The sequence below is a fragment of the Oncorhynchus mykiss genome, chromosome 17 (genome assembly GCF_013265735.2).
Source record: "Oncorhynchus mykiss isolate Arlee chromosome 17, USDA_OmykA_1.1, whole genome shotgun sequence".
NCBI lineage: Eukaryota > Metazoa > Chordata > Actinopteri > Salmoniformes > Salmonidae > Oncorhynchus > Oncorhynchus mykiss.
Genome location: NC_048581.1, coordinates 74,874,923 through 74,895,749, shown reverse-complemented (window position 1 = coordinate 74,895,749; position 20,827 = coordinate 74,874,923). Strand labels below are relative to the sequence as shown.

At 42.2% G+C, this 20,827-nt stretch overlaps 1 protein-coding gene across 1 annotated transcript; it reads right to left on the bottom strand.

The window, feature by feature from the left end:
• Positions 1-286: 286 nt before the first annotated feature.
• gnl3l (guanine nucleotide binding protein-like 3 (nucleolar)-like) lies at positions 287-18,557 on the bottom strand. Its single transcript, XM_021569748.2, has 15 exons — positions 18,380-18,557; positions 18,239-18,279; positions 17,595-17,699; positions 17,351-17,467; positions 17,165-17,248; positions 16,823-16,958; positions 16,617-16,720; positions 16,292-16,436; positions 10,022-10,109; positions 9,761-9,938; positions 9,528-9,670; positions 9,292-9,428; positions 9,032-9,198; positions 573-747; positions 287-375 (listed from the first exon to the last, which is right to left on the bottom strand). Exons 1-15 carry the CDS (start codon positions 18,393-18,395, stop codon positions 308-310), a joined length of 1,704 nt encoding a protein of 567 aa, XP_021425423.2. The 5' UTR covers positions 18,396-18,557; the 3' UTR covers positions 287-307.
• Between the last annotated feature and the right edge of the window lie 2,270 nt (positions 18,558-20,827).

The following is a 20,827-nucleotide window of genomic DNA, read 5'->3' as shown; positions in this document are numbered from 1 at the left end:
ATATTACATTTTATCCTGGTTTAAAGTCAAAATGTAATCTAATCCTTCTAAAGTTAAGTGGGAGTAATTTAAAAATAGGATTAAAGTTTGGTGCAACAAGATTAATAAATAAACTGGGTTTAATAAAGGTTTAAGAGTTAATCCATGTTGGTACAACCCACCCTCAGTCTTGATATGTAAATGCTGATATACGTTATTGCACATCATGCCTACCACTAGGGGATGTTGTGAATAAGGTTGATGATACTGACTGAACAGAACTAAATAAAAAAACAAAAACACCCCGTTTTAGATTACCTTTTATTTTTCATATATCTGAAAATGCAAAGTTCATTGCCGTCGTCAGGCTGTCTGAGAGTTTGGTAGCAATTTTGTCTGAAAAGAAAATAGTGAGAAAGGAGAAATTGTATAAACTCACAGATCAACATATCAATTACAGAAGTAATGGTAGAATAAAAACACCAAAACCATATTGAAGTTAAAAACCTCAAGGTAACAAAATATGGTCGTCAAGTGATCTACAAACCAAGGATTTATACAACAAATTGTTTGTTTTAAAACGTAAGACATACCAGCTCTTTTCTGTTGCTTCTTCCTCTTCTTCCCAGCAGCCACGAGTGCTTGGCCCTGCTGAAGAGGGTCTACATTCCAGATATCCTTTAAATCGAGGGTCCTGGGGGCAGCAGCATCAACTGAACCACCAGTCTTTGCCCTTGGTGCTTTTATCTCCACAGTCATAGGTCCAAACTAGTGTTAAAAAAAAAAAAAAAAGACAAGATGTACAAAACACTGATACCACCTTCCTAATATCGAATTCACCTGGTCAGTATGTCATGGAATGAGCAGGTGTTCTCAAATGTTTTGTACACTTAAGATGAAAGTCCTTTGATGAATTGCATTTAAGTGGAACTCAGCAAAAGTCATAATAACACTGTAAAACTGGTATCATCTGGGTTGTGTTAAGTAGTCATGAAAATGGGGAGTTGCTTCAGGGACATTGGCAACTAAGTTTAAAGCTTTAATTTTTTTAAACTTTTCTTACTTCCTGCTTTGGAATGGATGTGTCAATGTGTACAGTCGTGGCCAAAACGTTTTGAGAATGACAAATATACATTTTCAAAGTCTGCTGCCTCAATTTGTATGATGGCAATTTGTATATACTCCAGAATGTTATGAAGAGTGATCAGATGAATTGTAAAGTCCCTCTTTGCCATGCAAATGAACTGAATCTCAAAAAAACATCCCCACTGCATTTCAGCCCTGCCACAAAAGGACCAGCTGACATCATGTCAGTGATTCTCTCGTTAACACAAGTGTGAGTGTTGACGAGGACAAGGCTGGAGATCACTATGTCATGCTGATTGAGTTCGAATAACAGACTGGGAAGCTTTAAAAGGAGGGTGGTGCTTGGAATCATTGTTCTTCCTCTGTCAACCATGCTTACTTGCAAGGGAAAATGTGCCGTCATCATTGCTTTGCACAAAAAGGGCTTCACAGGCAAGGATATTGCTGCAAGTAAGATTGCACCTAAATCAACCATCAACTATTGAAAAAGCGACAGTCCCAGGTGATATATTATCGATTATATATTCTAAAAACAACCTGAGGATGGATTATAAAAACGTTTGACATGTTTCTGTGGACATTACGGATACTATTTGGAATTTGTCTGTGATGTGGTGACCGCTCGAGCCTGTGGATTTCTGAAGATAACATGCCAACCAAATGGGGGTATTTTGGATATAAAAATAATCTTTATGGAACAAAAGAAACATTTGTGTAAGTAACTGGGAGTCTCATGAGTGCAAACAGCCGAAGATCAAAGGTAAGCGATTTAATCTATTGCTGTTCTGACTTTCGTGACCAATCTACTTGGCTGCTAGTGTTTAATATTTTGTCTACTGAGAGATGTTCTTACATAAACGCTTGTTATGCTTTCGCCGAAAAGCTGAATTGAAATCTGACACACCAGGTTGATTAACAACAAGCTAAGCTGTGTTTTGCTAAATTGCACTTGTGATTTCATGAAAATTAAATATTTTTAGTAATTTAATTTGAATTAGGTGCGCTGCAATTCAGTGGGTGTTGATGAAAATGATCCCACTAAAGGGATGGGTGCATCAAGAAGTTAACCCACTGTTTCTAGGCCGTCATTGAAAATAAGAATTTGTTCTTAACTTGCCTTGTTAAATAAACTTGTTTTTTTTAAGTATAATTGAGTGCACACTGTGTACACATGTATATTACATACAGTACCAGTCAAAAGTTGACACACCTACTCATTCCAGGGGTTCTTTTTTTTTTTTTTTTTACTATTTTCTACATTGTAGAATAGTGAAAACATGGTATCATGTTGTAACGAAAATCTTTATTTTTAGATTCTTCAAAGTAACCAACCGCCTTGTTGACAGCTTTGCACACTCTTGGCATTCTCTCAACCAGCTTAATGAGGTACTCACCTGGAACGCATTTCAATTGACAGGTGTGCCTTGCTAAAAGGAAATTGGTGGAATTTTTCCTTCTTCATGCATTCGAGCCAATCAGTTGTGACAAGGAGAGGTGGTATACAGAAGATAGGGCTATTTGGTAAAATACCAAGTCCATAAGAAGAACAGCTCAAATAAGCAAAGAGAAACAGTCCATCATTACTTTAAGACATGAAGTTCAGTCAATACAGAAAACTTCAAGTTTCTTCAAGTGCAGTCGCAAAAACTATGCTATGATGAAACTGCCTCTCATGAGGACCGCCACATGAAAGAGTTACCTCTGCTGCAGTTCATTAGTTACCAGCCTCAGAAATTGCAGCCCAAATAAATGCTTCAGAGTTCGAGTAACAGACATCTCGACATCAACTTCAGAGGAGTGCGTGAGTCAGGCCTTCATGGTTGAACTGCTGCAAAGAAACCACTACTGAAGGCCACCCAAAATAAAGAGATGTGCTTGGGCCAAGAAACACGAGCAATGGACATTAGACCGGTGGAAATCTGTCCTTTGGTCTGAGTCCAAATGAGATTTTTGGTTCCAACCGCTGTGTTTTTGAGACGCTGAACGGAGGATCTCTGCATGTGTTGTTCCCACCGTGAAGCATGGACGTGGTGGTGTTATGGTGCTTTGCTGGCGACACTGATTTATTTAGAATTCAAGGCACACTTAGCCAGCATGGCTACCACAGCATTCTCCTGCAATTCACCATCCCATCTGATTTGTGCAGTGGGACTATCATTTGTTTTTCAACAGGACAATGACCCAACACATCTCCAGGCTGTGTACGGGCTATTTGTCCAAGAAGGAGAGTGATGGAGTACTTCATCATATGACCTGGCCTCCACAGTCACCCAACCTTAACCCAATTGAGATGGTTTGGGATGAGTTGGACCGCAGAGTGAAGGAAAAGCAGCCAACAAGTGCTCAGCATATGTGGGAACTCCTTCAAGACTGTTGGAAAAACATTCCAGGTGAAGCTGGTTGAGAGAAAGCCAAGAGTGTGCAAAGCTGTCAAAGGCAAAGGGTGGCCACTTTGATGAACATAAAATACACTGCTCAAAAAAATTAAGGGAACACTAAAATAACACATCCTAGATCTGAATGAATAAATATTCTTATTAAATACTTTTTTCTTTACATAGTTGAATGTGCTGACAAAATCACACAAATTATCAATGGAAATCAAATTTATCAACCCATGGAGGTCTGGATTTGGAGTCACACTCAAAATTAAAGTGGAAAACCACACTACAGGCTGATCCAACTTTGATTTAATGTCCTTAAAACAAGTCAAAATGAGGCTCAGTAGTGAGTGTGGCCTCCACGTGCCTGTATGACCTCCCTACAACGCCTGGGCATGCTCCTGATGAGGTGGCGGATGGTCTCCCGAGGGATCTCCTCCTAGACCTGGACTAAAGCATCCGCCAACTCCTGGACAGTCTGTGGTGCAACGGATGGAGCGAGACATGATGTCCCAGATGTGCTCAATAGGATTCAGGTCTGGGGAACGGGCGGGCCAGTCCATAGCATCAATGCCTTTCTCTTGCAGGAACTGCTGACACACTCCAGCCACATGAGGTCTAGCATTGTCTTGCATGGTGGTTGTATGGTCTCACAAGGGGTCTGAGGATCTCATCTCGGTATCTAATGGCAGTCAGGCTACCTCTGGCGAGTACACGGAGGGCTGTGCGGCCCCCAAAAGAAATGCCACCCCACACCATGACTGATCCACCGCCAAACCGGTCATGCTGGAGGATGTTGCAGGCAGCAGAACGTTCTCCACGGCGTCTGTCCACATGTGCTCAGTTTTTTGGGTTAACTGCCTGTTCAGGGGCAGAACGACAGATTTGTACCGTGTCAGCTCGGGGGTTTGAACTTGCAACCTTCCGGTTACTAGTCCAACGCTCGAACCACTAGGCTACCCTGCCGCTCAGTGTGAACCTGCTTTCATCAGTGAAGAGCACAGGGCGCCAGTGGCGAATTTGCCAATCTTGGTGTTCTCTGGCAAATGCCAAACGTCCTGCACGGTGTTGGGCTGCAAGCACAACCCCCACCTGTGGACGTCGGGCCCTCATACCACCCTCATGGAGTCTGTTTCTGACCGTTTGAGCAGACACATGCACATTTGTGGCCTGCTGGAGGTCATTTTGCAGGGCTCTGGCAGTGTTCCTCCTTGCACAAAGGCGGAGGTAGCGGTCCTTCTGCTGGGTTGTTGCCCTCCTACGACCTCCTCCACGTCTCCTGATGTACTGGCCTGTCTCCTGGTAGCGCCTCCATGCTCTGGACACTACGCTGACAGACACAGCAAACCTTCTTGCCACAGCTCGCATTGATGTGCCATCCTGGATGAGCTGCACTACCTGAGCCACTTGTGTGGGTTGTAGACTCAGTCTCATGCTACCACTAGAGTGAAAGCACCGCCAGCATTCAAAAGTGACCAAAACATCAGCCAGGAAGCATAGGAACTGAGAAGTGGTCTGTGGTTATCACCTGCAGAACCATTCCTTTACTGGGGGTGTCTTGCTAAATGCCTATAATTTCCACCTGTTGTCTATTCCATTTGCACAACAGCATGTGACATTTATTGTCAGTGTTGCTTCCTAAGTGGACAGTTTTATTTCACAGAAGTGTGATTTACTTGGAGTTACATTGTGTTGCTTAAGTGTTCCCTTTATTTTTTTGAGCAGTGTATATTTTGATTTGTTGAACACTTTTGGTTACTACATGATTCCATGTGTTATTTCATAGTTTTTGATGTCTTCACTATTATCCTACAATGTAGAAAATAGTAAAAATGTAAGAAATCCTTGAATGAGTAGGCGTGTCCAAACTTTTGACTGGTACTGTATGTGGTGGAATCCACTGGTCATAAAAAAGTATGGAAAAGTGTGTGTTGGTGAAAACAAGTAAAAATGATTCAAAAAGATTTGTTGTTTGCCTTCCTCCTCCCTGCGCCTGCTGTTTCAACATAGCACCAATAACCTGTCTGTCTCCAGCTTTTCTCGCACTCTTGACCCTGTGTAGTGTGTGAAACTAATGTCTTGCGGGAACATGCAAAATGGTATTTCAACACATTGTAAAAATGCTGTATTTTACCACACCCTACCCCATCCAGGTATAAATTAGGGAAGGGAGACAACAAATAAATAGCTTTGCATGTGTGGCTCCTTACCACAATCAATCAGTATGGCAAACATTCTCTGCTCAGAGAGCCTTAGAAATAGTTTTTGCAGAGAGAGAAGACTTCGGAAAACAAAGAATTTTCAGAATTTGAGGATCATGTCACTGTCAATTCAGAGTCTGACAGTAATTTGAAAGAAGAGGGAGAGCTTGACCCAGTAGGAGAAATATGGATGTCAAAAACTTGTGAAATTGAATGGTCTTCTTGCCCAAGTAATGAGACATGGCTGCCAATGTGATAAGGATGCAACCAGGGCCAACGCAGCGGTTACTTATGTGCAGGACATAAAGTCTTTTGAACTGGTCATCCCAGACGCCATCCGGAAACCCATTCTGAACTGCACTAATTTGGAGAGAAGGTGTGCTTTTGGAGAGAGATGGAAGTAGATGGACCCAACTAATTTAAATTCATACTTTGGGGTTCTTATCTTTGCTGGTGTTTTCAGATTAGAGGTCTACCGATTAATTAGGGCTGATTTCAAGTTTTCATAACAATCGGTAATCTGTATTTTTGGGCACCGATTTGCCGTTTTTTTTTTTTACACCTTTAACTTGGAACGTCAGTTTAGAACACATTCTTATTTTCAATGACGGCCTAGGAACATTGACAACATAACAATGTAACAGCAATATTTAGACTTAGGAATGCCATCCGTTAGATAAAGTACAGAACGGTTCCGTATCTCACTGACAGAATAAACGTTTTGTTTTCGAAATGATAGTTTCCGGATTCTAACATTTTAATGACCAAAGGCTTGTATTTCTGTGTGTTATTATGTTATAATTAAGTCTATGATTTGATAGAGCAGTCTGACTGAGCGATGGTAGGCACCAGCAGACTCGTAAGCATTCATTCAAACAGCACTTTTGTGCGTTTTGCCAGCAGCTCTTCGCTGTGCTACAAACATTGAGTTGTTTATGACTTCAAGCCGATCAACTCCTGAGATTAGGCTGGTGTAACCGATGTGAAATGGCTAGCTAGTTAGCGGGGTGACCGCTAATAGCGTTTTGAAACGTCACTCGCTCTGAGACTTGGAGTAGTTGTAGCTCTGCAAAGGTAACGCTGCTTAGAGGGTGGCTGTTGTCGTTGTGTTCCAGGTTCGAGCCCAGGGAGGAGCGAGGAGAGGGACAAAAGCTATACTGTTACACTGGCAATACTAAAGTGCATATAAGAACATCCAATAGTCAAAGGTTAATGAAATACAAATGACAGAGAAATAGTCCTATAATAACTACAACCTAAAACTTCTTACCTGGGAATATTGACGACTTATGTTAAAAGAAACCACCAGCTTTCATATGTTCTCATGTTCTGAGCAAGGAACTTAAACGTTAGCTTTCTTACATGGCACATATTGCACTTTTACTTTCTTCTCCAACACTTTGTTTTTGCATTATTTAAACCAAATTGAACATGTTTCATTATTTAGTTGAGGCTAAATTGATTTTATTGATGTATTATATCAAGTTAAAATAAGTGTTCATTCAGTATTGTTGTAATTGTCATTAGTACAAATACATTTGAAAAAAAAATAATGGGGGAAAAAAAAAATTGACCGATTAATTGGAATCGGCTTTTTTTGGTCCTCCAATAATCGGTATCTGCGTTGAAAAATCAGTCGGTCGACCTCTATTTCAGATCTAATGGAGAATCCCTGTGGGATGCAGAAACTGGCAGAGAGCTTTTCAGTGCAACGATGTCTCTGGAAAACATCCACATTATTTCCAGGATTATCCGCTTATTATCCGAGACACCAGACCAGCCCGGCGGCAGAGAGACAAGCTATCTGCAATTAGGTGAGTGTGGGACAAGTGAGTGGACCGCCTTCCCCTGTTTTACAACTCTGGGCCCAACGTTACTGTTGATGAGCAGCTTTTGCCATTTAGGGGCCGCTGCCCCTTCAGGCAGTACATACTGTATAAACCCACAAAATATGGAATCAAGATCCAGGCTGCCTGTGATGCTGCTTCATCATATGCGTGGAACATGCAAGTGTAAACAAGGAAGCCAGGCGGAGGAGCCCCTGAGATTAATCAGGGGATGCAAGTTGTCCTGAACTTGACACAGGAACTCCGTGGCCACAACATCACATTCGCTAACTTTTTTTTAATTTTATACTTCGCACAAGCTGGGACAGGAGCACTTGACAATGTTAGGAACAGTACAAAAAAAACAAGCCAAAGCTCCCACCTCAGCTGGTGAACACACAGAACAGGCCTATCAATTCCTCTAAATTTGTGTTCACAAACGACATGTCCCTAGTCTCCTACGTACCAACGGCAGGTAAAAGGGTGGTTCTCATGAGTACGCTGCATAGGGATGGGAGAATCTGTGTCCAGGAACATCAAAAAACACAAATCATAATGGATTACAATGCCACAAAAGGAGGGGAGGACAATTTAGACAAGCTGGTGACTGGCTACAACTGTGATATTCTTCAACATCTTGGCGTGGAACGCATTTGTCATCTGGATGGCGTTGAACCCAGATTGGAACAGAGGGAAGAAGACGGCTCTTTCTAGAAGAGCTGGGCAAGGCATTGGTGAGACCTCAAATCCAGAGGCGGCAGCAGATCCCAAGGACCCCAGCTTATGCAGCCATCATGAGGGGGATTCAGGAGGAGGATGCTTGTTGCCCGCCTCGCAAAACCAACAAAGCCAATACCGAAAGTAAGTGATGTTGTTGAATGTGTATGTCTCTCCTACCTTGGCCTGCTGTAACTATGTATGTGAGTGTGTGTGAAATGTTAGTAAAATTCCTGAACTAAGTGTTTTCATCATTCTAGGTTGCAGCTGGTGGCAACAAGAAGCGCTGCGATGTGTGTGGACCCAAGAAGGACAGGAAGACAGTACACAGGCATCAAGTGCAAGAAATACATTTGCAACACACACACAGTAGAGAACTCTGTCCCTCATGTGGTGTGTAGACCGGCCTTAATGTGTGTTCAATGGGGCTCATTTATCATTTACATAAAATAGAGTATGTAAAATGTATCCTTCCAAATTGTTCAGTTCAAACCAATAAACATCAAGTGATGAAAACATGATTTTTCTACCCGTCTTGATTATAATTGATTTGTTTACAAAAATAAATATGATCTAGCAGAGGTAAATGGCAAATATTAACCATGTATCAGATATAACCATGTATGCTGTCTATATTGCTTGTAATTGATAAGTCAACATCTAAGTATTAAGTATTTGTACGGCATTGTTTTCAAAACCCAATAATGTAGTGAGTCCAACAGACCCGCGAACATTAGGTGAATAACAAAAACATGACCACCACACAAGAGTTAAGAACTAAAAGGTCTAAAAAAAGTACCACCGAATCAGTTTAACTTGTCAAGTAAAAGCACTGCAATACCTCTGGGTCCTGATCATCATCCATGGATTCAGTTTCATCCTTGGACTCAACCCCATCCAAAGCTCCACCTTCCATTTCCAGGTCACAAGGTGGTTCTTCTTGACCACCCTGAGTCATCCCAGCAGTTGCCATGCAGAAACCCATTTGGACATCAGTGCAAGACGACACTACAAGAAAAACAAACATTTAGCACACTCTTTTTATCCCAACATAACTTTTTCAATTACTAGGTAACTGTCAAATGTGTGCGTGTATCCTACCAGCTAGCACTTCCTGGTTTCCCTTCTCTAGTTCCTCCCAGTCGAAAGCTTTGCCCATCTCTGCCACAATCTCAGCACTGATATGAGTGGGAAGAGTGTGCGTCTCCGGAGGGTGTGTAAAGTAGCTGATCCTACCCCTGCATGAAAGTAAATGAAACAGAATAATGGGACTTTAGGTAGGGAAGGTGTTGCTTTGAAAACCTCATATAATAAATGTTTTTGCAGTTTTCACCCACCCTGTCCAGTCCATTAGGACACTCTTTGCCGCCTTGTCATTATCAGGCAGTCCTCCCTTCCTCAACTTGCCCTGTCGCTGTGCCAACAAAGCCAGGAATTCGAGAGCTGTGTGGAAGTCTGGAACACCATAGTGTTCCATGATCTATTGAAAAATTAAATGAAATATGAGAAAATGGACGTAACATCTGTCACATCATTGCAGTGAATATGCCGTTAAATAATCTTTGGGTACCTGTGTCTTATTGCAGCGTCTTAAGATGGCTTCGACTGGAGGTAGAGGGTCTACAAGCTGCTCAATCTTTACACAATTCCGAAGGATCATGGCCGCGTCAGTCGTCGAGGTTGCCATTACAATGCCGGGACAATCTAAAAGCTTGATGTGCTTGTCCAAGTGTATTTCCTGAAGGCACCTAAAAGCCATCATACAGGTCAGTCACGCAAGGAAAGAACATGTAGACCTAGACATAAATAAAGCCAAAAGCGTTGTACTTACTTGGTTACACCGGGTGTGGCTCCAACATTGCATGCACGTGCCCGCTTCAAACTGTTTATCAGACTGCTCTTTCCAACATTGGGAAAGCCTGAAAAAAAGAAACCATTCAAAATATTGCATAACTTCAAACCTTTGCCCAATTTGAAAAGTCTGGAATGATGTGGCCAAGATCCTTCAAAATTGTGTGAAGATTGAGCAGATAGCCTAGTGCTTAGGAGCGTTGGGCCAGTAAGTGAAATTTTGCTGGTTCGAATCCCCGAGTCGACTAGGTGAAGAAATGTTTTTTTTTTTAAAGTGCAGTTGAGCAAGGCACTGAACCCTAATTGCTTCTGTATCAATAAGTGCATTGACGACGTCGTCACCACAGTGATTGCACGTACATACCCCAACCAGAAGCCATGGATTTCCAGGCAACCCTCACACTGATCTAAAGGTAGAGCTGCCGCTTTCAAGGACCGGGACTAACCCGGAAGCTTATAAGAAATCCTGCTATGCCCTGTGATGAACCATCAAACAGGCAAAGCGTCAACACAGGAATAAAATAGAATCATACTACACCGGCTCTGACGCTCGCCGGATGTGGCAGGGCTACAAAGAAAAACACATCCGAGAGCTGCCCAGTGACACGAGCCTACTAGATGAGCTAAATAACTTCTATGCTCGTTTCGAGGCAAGTAACACCGGAACATGCATGAGAGCGTCAGTTGTTCCCAGGCGACTGTATGATCACGCTCACCACAGGCGATGTGAGTAAGACCTTTAAAAAGGTCAACATTCACAAGGCCGCAGGGCCAGACGGAGTACCAGGACGTGTGCACCAAGCATGCGCTGACCAACTTGCAAGTGTCTCCACTGACATTTCAAACCTCTCCCTGTCGGAGTCTGTTATACCAGCATGTTTCAAGCAGACCACCACAGTCCCTATGCCCAAGAACATGAAGTTAGCCTGCCTAAATGACTACAGACCCGTAGCACTCACAACAGTAGCCATGAAATGCTTTGAAAGGCTGGTCATGGCTCACATCAACACCATTATCCCAAAAACCCTAGACCCACTCCAATTTGCATACTACACCAACAGATCCACAAGTTATGCAATCACTATTGCACTCCACAATGCCCTTTCACACCTGAACAAAAGGAACAATTATGTAAGAATGCTGTTCATTGACTACAGCTCAGCGTTCAACACCATAGTGCCCTCAAAGCTCATCACTAAGCTAAAGACCCTGGGACGAAACACCTCCCTCTGCAACTGGATCCTGGACTTCCTGATGGGCAGGCACCAGGTGGTAAGGGTAGATAACACATCTGCCACACTGATCCTCAACACGTGGGTCCCTCAGGGGTGCATGCTCAGCCCCCCTCCTGTACTCCCTGTTCACTCATGACTGCACGGCCAAGCACGACTCCGACACCATCATTAAATTTGCTGATGACACAAGTGGTAGGCCTGACCACCGACAACCGCCTATAGGGAGGTCGTCAGAGACCTGACCGTGTCGTGCAAGGACAACAACCTCTCCCTCAACATGATCAAGAAGAGGACAGGGCTCCAGTGGAGCAGGTTGCGAGCTTCAAGTTCCTTGGCATCCACATCATCAACAAAGTAACATGGTCCAAACACACCAAGACAGTCGTGAAGAGGAAAAGATTTGGCATGGGTCCTCAGATCCTCAAAAGGTTCTACAGCTGCACCATCGAGAGCATTGTGATGGGTTGCATCACTGCCTGGTATGGCAACTGCTCGGCCTCCGACCACGAGGGACTAGAGTAGAGGTCGACCGATTATTAATTTTCAAAACCGATACAGATAATTGGAGGTCAAAAAAAAACAGCACGCACCGATTAATCTGCCGATTTATATATATATATTTATATATATATATATATAAAATAATGAATATAATACTGAATGAACAACCTGATGGGTCATTTCGCGTGACGTATTGACTGAAAGAAACTGATTTGAAGACAACAAGTAATGACATAATTGTGCACCAATGATTTGTCCGCCGTTTCGTTGATTGACTGTATTTTAACCTAATGACCACTGATCGTCTTGAAATCTAGCTGGGTAGATAGCCAATGAGCTGAGGTAAACGGCAATAGGTCATGTTTATGTGTTGCAAGACCAACCCATGTAGTAAGCTCCGGCATAGAGTGTAATTCGCTATTGAAGTTTCATACCGGAAGGAGCAACACATTACACACAGCGTTGTTTCGCATATTCAGCTGTTTAGATATCAATCATTATGGCGACTAAGTCAGGTAAAGCGAAATCTAAGTCTAGATATACAGATGTACACAATTTTAGAATAAATTGATTGGGAAAGTGAGACAGATTGTTGTAGGACGATTCATTTAGCGATTCCCAAGTGGAGGAATATTTTTTGAACGGGAGAGGACATCGTTTTGGACTGGTAAGTTTCTCATGCTAATGCCCTTGTTTGAAATGAATAATCTAAAATATTAGCGATTTTTTTTTTTACATTTTAGAAGCAATATATAAACATGTAATGTCATGAAATGTGAGATGCACGTGTCTGCCGCCCCACCCCAACCCACATGAAATAGCCTATTTGAGGCTGTTGAGGGGAGGGCAGGCCCACAACAATGGCCAAAGTGAAATGGAGACAGTAGATACAGCTGGACTGTTGTAATATAATAAAGACAGTAGATCTAGCGGGTCTGTCATAATATATTCAACCTTATGTTCCCTGTACTCATAAATATAAATATATATATATATATTACCTATTGATACAGGGCTCATATGTGAAACTATTCTAACTGAACATTTTCTTTCACAGTGACACTGACTCTGAATGGCAGCCCCCAGTGCCAAGGTGTCCATCCCCCACTGAAGCTGGTTCATCCAGCTCCTGCCACAAGTGGTGTTCATCTGCCCAAATGTATTTCTCCAGGCATGGATGTGCCTCAGGGCCAAAAGGGCACAGCATGGAGGCGTCACTGTGTTCTTTGCAAAATTAAGTCCCCCTATCACCTGCGCCACATGCTTGGTGACCCTCTGCTTTACAGCAGAAAGAGACTACTATGGCACCTGGCATCAGCAGCACAATATTGTGTAGAGCTTTGGCAAAGTGGGCGGGGTTATCTCATGCCTGTTTGGCCCTGTCCGGGGGTCTCATCAGATGGGGCCACAGTGTCTCCTGACCCCTCCTGTCTCAGCCTCCAGTATTTATGCTGCAGTAGTTTATGTGTCGGGGGGCTAGGGTCAGTTTGTTATATCTGGAGTACTTCTCCTGTCCTATTCGGTGTCCTGTGTGAATTTAAGTGTGCTCTCTCTAATTCTCTCTCTTTCTCGGAGGACCTGAGCCCTAGGACCATGCGTCAGGACTACCTGGCATGATGACTCCTTGCTGTCCCTAGTCCACCTGGCCCTGCTGCTGTTCCAGTTTCAACTGTTCTGCCTGCGGCTATGGAACCCTAAACTGTTCATATTTACTCAAGGTGCTGTCCTGTTCCATCTTCTACAACTACTGTGATTATTATTATTTGACCCTGCTGGTCATCTACGAACGTTTGAAAATCTCGGCCATGTTCTGTTATAAATCTCCACCCGGCACAGCCAGAAGAGGACTGGCCACCCCTCATAGCCTGGTTCCTCTCTAGGTTTTGGCCTTTCTAGGGAGTTTTTCCTAGCCACCGTGCTTCTACACCTGCATTGCTTGCTGTTTGGGGTTTTAGGCTGGGTTTCTGTACAGCACTTTGAGATATTAGCTGATGTACGAAGGGCTATATAAATACATTTGATTTGATAGAGGACTGAGGGTCTTCCAAATATTGAAAGTGTGTAAATAGTTAGCCATGTTATTTTGTAAATTTATATATTTCTTTCTTCATATTCCCCCCCCCCCCATATTTTTTCTCTCCATTTTTTTTGGGGGGGGGGGGGGGGGGGGGGGTGTTAGAATACCATTTTGTATATAGTTATTTGTCTCAAAATGTATACCTTCACCAATTTGGCCACTTGGGTACATTTGGGCTACTTGTGTGGGACACCTGGGTGACTTCATGATAAATGTCATGTAGCACACTCATTTTGGAAGTTATCAATCTGAAACTTTGCACAAGTACTGTTGCCCTCTTATGTTTTTCACTGAAATTGTCCCCATCATCCTACCTGAATGTTTGTTTTATCTTGTTCATTTTAAAGATAATACAATGAACAAAAGCATACGTTTTTTATTTTTGTATTATCTAAACCAGATCTATTGTGTTATATTCTCCTACATTCCATTCACATTTACACAAACTTCAGTGTTTCCTTTCAAATGGTACCAAGAATATGCATATCCTTGATTCTGTGCCTGAGCTACAGGCTGTTAGATTTTGATGTCTTTCAGGCGGAAATTGAAAAAAAGAAGAGGGGGGGGGGGGGGGGTAGCTCGAAGAGATTAATATAATACATAAAATCTATTTAGTCTCAACTAAATAATGGAACATGTTCAATTTGGTTTAAATAATGTACAAACAGTGTTGAAGAAGCAAAAGTGCAATATGTGCCATGTAAAAAAGCAAACATTTAAGTTCCTTGCTCAGAACATGAGAACATATGAAAGCTGGTGGTTCTATATTCCCAGTTCTTCAATACTCCCAGTTAAGAACTTTTAGGTTGGAGTTATTATAGGAGTAGAGAAAAGTCTACTATCTCTCTATACCATTTGTATTTCATATACCTTTGACTATTGGATGTTCTAATAGGCACTTTAGTATTGCCAGCCTAATCTCAGGAGTTGATAGGCTTGAAATTATAAACAGCGCAGTAGAGCAAGCATTGCTAAGAGCAGCTGGAAAACCCAGTAAAGTTTGAATGAATGCTTATGAGCCTGCTGCCGCCTAACACCGCTCAGACTGCTCTATCAAATCATAGACTTAATTATAATATAAACACAGAAATAAAAATTGGTCATTAATATGGTAAAATATCATTTCAATTTTTTTATTTTTTTATTCTTTCAGTGAAATATGAAACGGGAGGCAACCAAGTCTAAATATTGCGGTTACATTGCACAACCTTTAATGTTAAGTCATAATCATTTAAAATTCTGGCAAATTAGTTTGCAAAGAGCCAGGCGGCCCAAACTGTTGCATATAACCTGACTCTGCGTGCAACGAACGCAATAGAAATGACAATTTCCCTAGTTAATATTGCCTGCTAACATTTATTTTAACTAAATATGCAGGTTTAAATTTTTTTTACTTCTGTCTATTGATTTTAAGAAAGGCATTGATGCTTATGGTTAGGTACATTCGTGCAACGATTGTGCTTTTTTTGCAAATGCGCTTTTGTTAAAACATCCCCCGTTTGGCGAAGTAGGCTGTGATTTGATGATAAATTAAAAGGCACCACATTGATTATATACAACGCAGGACAAGCTAGTTAACCTATAAATATCATCAACCATGTGTATTTAACTAGTGATTATGTGAAGATTGATTGTTTTTTAATAAGATAGGTTTAATGCTAGCGAGCAACTTACCTTGGCTCCTTGCTGCACTCGCATAACAGGTGGTCAGCCTGCCACGCAGTTTCCCCGTGAAATTCAATGTAATCGGCGTCCAAAAATGCAGATTACCGATTGTTATGAAAACTTGAAATCGGTCCTAACTAATCAGTCGACCTCTACTACAGAGGGTAGTGTGTATGGCCCAGTACATCACCGGGGCCAAGATTCCTGCCATCCAGGACCTCTATACCAGGCAGTGTCAGAAGAAGGCCCTACATTTTTTTGTCAAAGACTCCAGCCACCCTAGTCAAAGACTGTTCTCTCTGCTGCCGCACGGCAAGCGGTACCGGAGAGCTAAGTCTAGGTCCAAGAGGCTTCTAAACAGCTTCTACCCCTAAGCCATAAGGATCATGAACAGCTAATCAAATGGCTACCCAGACTATTTGCATTACCACCCCACCCTTCTACGATGCTGCTACTCTGTTAATTATCTATGCATAGTCACTTTAATAATTCTATCTATATGTACATATTACCTCAATACCGGTACCCCCTGTATATAGCCCGCTATTGTTATTTACTGCTGCTCTTTAAGGATTTGTTATACTTACCTCTTACTTTTTGGCAGGTATTTACTTAAATCTGCATTGTTGGTTAAGGGCTTTTAAGTAATTATTTCACTTTAAAGTCTACACCGGTTGTATTCGGCGCATGTGACAAATACATTTTGATTTGAAGAAGCTCTGGATAACAGCGTCTGTTAAATGACTAAAATGTACATTTAAAATGTACCCACCAACCACACCAACAGTGATGGCTGTCTTAATGTCCAGGTTGCGGCAGTAGTTCCCCAAAAGTTTCATCAGGCATTCTGCACCCACACAGGCACTGCTACCTAGGAGCTCAGCAGTGGCCTGGGTAACAGGTACATTGCTTCGCTTCTGCAAATTGAAAACACAAGTATAGTTACTAGACCCTAACTGAAAAAAGTTTCAGTTTATCTAGTACATAGATCCTTATTGCTTAACAGCAAAATATAAATATTTTATGTAACTTAAATTAATTTCAGTAAACTATCCTGTCCATGTTCTACATATGCTGTTCTGAATAGTCTGACTCACCAAATTCTTGTTCTGTTGTTGCGTTGAGGCTTTGAAAGCCACAGTGGGAAATTCATTGCGAAGATACTTGATCCATTTCTCCACAATCTCCTTGGACACCAGGTCTAAGAGTACAGTGGAAAGACATGTTTGTCAGTTAAAGATAATATGGCACAATGGTTTCTAATGTATAAAACTATGCATATTAATGAATCTCTCACACTCACCAATCTTGTTAAGCACCAGGACTATTTTCTTGTCAGTGCCACTCTGAATTACAGCCTGCTCCACCTGAGGACAACGGCAGCCAATAGGGTCACGGGCATCCAGAACCTCCAGAATCACATCAGAGGCCTCAACCACCTTTTATACAGAACAGGGAATACAACACATTGTTATAATATCAATTATAAGCACTACACACATGTAACCTTCTCTAAAAGATCAGCTTACTTGTACAGAAATGTAATGTAAATAAATGGGTATCACTCAAGTGCAATACTGCAAATTGTTACACACGTGCTACTGTGCACACTCACAGACTATTGCACTAGATAAAGAAAAGTTACCTTTTTGAATTCCCTGTAGTACGCCTTTCTTGAATTCTCATTTTCAAAATTGACATGCTTCTCTAAATTCTGCATCTCAGTTTCCTGCAATCAGAAAACACAAAAACACTAATGACAAGCTCTCTCATTTAATGATAAAAACAGCATTGGGAAAGCTCTTTCTATAACCTACACTAGTTAAATTACCCTCTGCTCAAACTCTCTTTGTCGCTCTAGAACATCTCTCTGAAAACCATCCAGACTTCTCCTCTTCATCTGCTCCCGTTCTCTTGACAACCTCTGCTTTTCTTGGAGCTCCTGAAGCTGACCATGGCAAAGAGAGCAACACATTTTAAATACCTATAAATCAATTGCCAATCCAGAAGAATTGTGCTATTGTCATGACATAAATTAACAGTTGTAATAAAAATAAATGTGTATCATGGTTCACCCTTTTCTTCCGGATTTCTTCTGGTTTTCCATACTCTTTGGGATGGCGTGCAATGGACAGCTCTGAATGCATTTTCCCTCCTTGAGTCTGTTGTCCATCTTTCCCCTTCAATTTAAATTAAATAACCAGTGAGATATGGCCACCGACGTTAACATAACATAAGTAGCTAAACTATAGTTATACTGCCTTGTTCAGGGGCAGAACGAGAGATTTCTACATTGTCAGCTCGGGGACTCGTTCCTGTAACCCGCCCCGTCTACTTCACACCGAGTCGGACAAAGGTATTATATTGGGCTGCAGAGACCTTTCTCAGGTCATTTACTATGTTTTTGTCAAAAGCTGAGTTTTTCTGAAGTTGTAGCAATCGATGTTGTACGCCAAAATGGGGTCAGCTGCCTGGCAGATTTGTCCAAAGTGGTTACAACAGGCTAGCTAGTCGCCGCAATTAGCATCATTGTGTATTGCTACTATGCTCACCAGCGACGCAAGTGAAATTCAAATTATATTGTATTCAACATTATGGCTTGCGCACTGTTCTAAAATATAATCTATTGCAAATTGTTCGACTATGACTAACATGTTGTTGTTTATAACGTTACAATCTAGCTAACGTTCCGATTAGCAAGCAGGCTAGCTAAACATACCTTTTGTTTTCCTTGGAAAAGTACTTTCGCTCGCTTTTGTTCTGCAAAACCCACAACAACAAAATAAGTTACATCAACCTAGCTACAATGTTGATTAAATGTTTAAACTATCAAAGTCAAATAACACATGTATTTACGCACTTCTGGCCTTCGACATGATTCCACATGTGGAGTGGTTGGTGATGGATTGCGCGGATCTGACGTCAAATCACTAAATCAGGTTAACACTCTTCAAAATAAAAGCTTCAGCAAAGACAAATACGCATGCAGCTGCAGATTACTAGCCCTGAAACCGAATGTCTGCGATGCGAATTTGTTTTTCAGCTTCTTCTGCATCTTCTTCTGTGGGGGTTTAAGGCAGACTACACCCTATGAGGTGTGTTGCCGCCACCTGCTGAGTGGGGTGAAAACTGGGAAACTTTATCGCAAAAAGGGGGGCACATACTAATTTAAAAAACGTAAACAAAAATGCTCAGCCTTTTTTTAAAAAATGTACTCAGATCCTTACACAGGCTCTGGGGCCTTGTGAAGGGGGAACATAGTTAGTCAGTTTTCCCTGCAATGTTTAAAAATATATATATTATTATTCGTTTGGCCAGAACAATCTATCCCTTGGGCAATACAAACAACAACATTAACCTTCTTTAACACCTTCATTCTCAGGCTGCAGGGCATCCACTGCATCAGCTATTTGCACCTCCTCTGCAAAGGAGACATGCGTGGCAGACCTTGATCCTTGCAACTACTCAGAAGCTCTGAATCCCACCACAAATGCAGCACCATGTTGTTCTTCTTCTTGATGAGGTTTAACGGCAGTTGGCATCCAAATCAAATCACATTTTATTGGTCAAATACACATGGTTAGCAGGTTTTCAGTCCAAGATGGCGTAGCAGTGCAGACGTGTTTTGTTCGTCCTCTCGTGTACTTTTGTATTTTTTTTTGTACGTAGTCTTTTTTGTATACATTTCAATTTTATTTTCAATCTCTTCTCCAAAGGGGGAGGAGTTGCAATCTACTGCAGAGAGAGCCTGCAAAGTTTGTTCATACTTTCCAGGTCTATACCCAAACAGTTTCAACTTCTAATTTTAAAAATTAACCTCTCCAGAAATAAGTCTGTCACTGCTGCCGCCTGCTATCGACCCCCCTCCGCTCCCAGCTGTGCCCTGGACACCATTTGTGAATTCATCACCCCCCATCTAGCTTCAGAGTTCATTCTGTTAGGTGACCTAAACTGGGATATGCTTAACACCCCGGCAGTCCTACAATCTAAGCTAGATAGCCTCAATCTCACACAAATCATCAAGGAACCCACCAGGTACAACCCTAAATCCGTAAACATGGGCACCCTCATAGACGTTATCCTGACCAACTTGCCCTCCAAATATACCTCCACTGTATTCAATCAGGATCTCAGCGATCACTGCTTCATTGCCTGTATCCGCTATGGGTCCGCGGTCAAACGACCACCAATAATCACTGTCAAACTCTCCCTAAAACACTTCTGCGAGCAGGCCTTTCTAATCGACCTGGCCCGGGTATCCTGGAAGGATATTGACCTCATCCCGTCAGTCGAGGATGCCTGGTCATTCTTTAATATCTTAGATAAGCATGCCCCGTTCAAAAAATGCAGAACTAAGAACATATATAGCCCTTGGTTCACTCCAGACCTGACTGCCCTTGACCAGCACAAAAATAACCTGTGGCGGACTGCCATAGCATCGAATAGTCCCCATGATATGCAATTGTTCAGGGAAGTCAGGAACCAATACACGCAGTCAGTCAGGAAATCAAAGGCTAGCTTTTTCAAGCAGAAATTCGCATCCTGTAGCTCTAACTCCAAAAAGTTTTGGGACACTGTAAAGTCCATGGAGAACAGAGCACCTCCTCCCAGCTGCCCACTGCACTGAGGCTAGGTAACACGGTCACAACTGATAAATCCATGATAATCCAATATTTCAAAAAGCATTTCTCAATGGCTGGTCATGCCTTCCTCCTGGCTACTCCAACCCCGGCCAACAGCTCGCTGTTCAGTGTGTCAAATCGGAGGGCCTGTTGTCCGGACCTCTGGCAGTCTCTATGGGGGTGCCACAGGGTTCAATTCTCAGGCCGACTCTTTTCTCTGTATATATCAATGATGTCGCTCTTGCTGCGGGTGATTCCCTGATCCACCTCTACGCAGAAGACACCATTCTGTATACTTCTGGCCCTTCCTTGGATACTGTGCTAACTAACCTCCAAACGAGCTTCAATGCCATACAACACTCCTTCCGTGGCCTCCAACTGCTTTTAAATGCTAGTAAAACCAAATGCATGCTTTTCAACCGTTCGCTGCCCGCACCCGCCCGCCCGACTAGCATTACCACCCTGGACGGTTCCGACCTAGAATATGTGGACAACTATAAATACCTAGGTGTCTGGCTATACTGTAAACTCTCTTTCCAGACGCATATTAAACATCTCCAATCCAAAATCAAATCTAGAATCATCTTTCTATTTCGCAACAAAGCATTCTTCACTCATGCCGCCAAACTTACCCTAGTAAAACTGACTATCCTACCGATCCTCGACTTCGGCGATGTCATCTACAA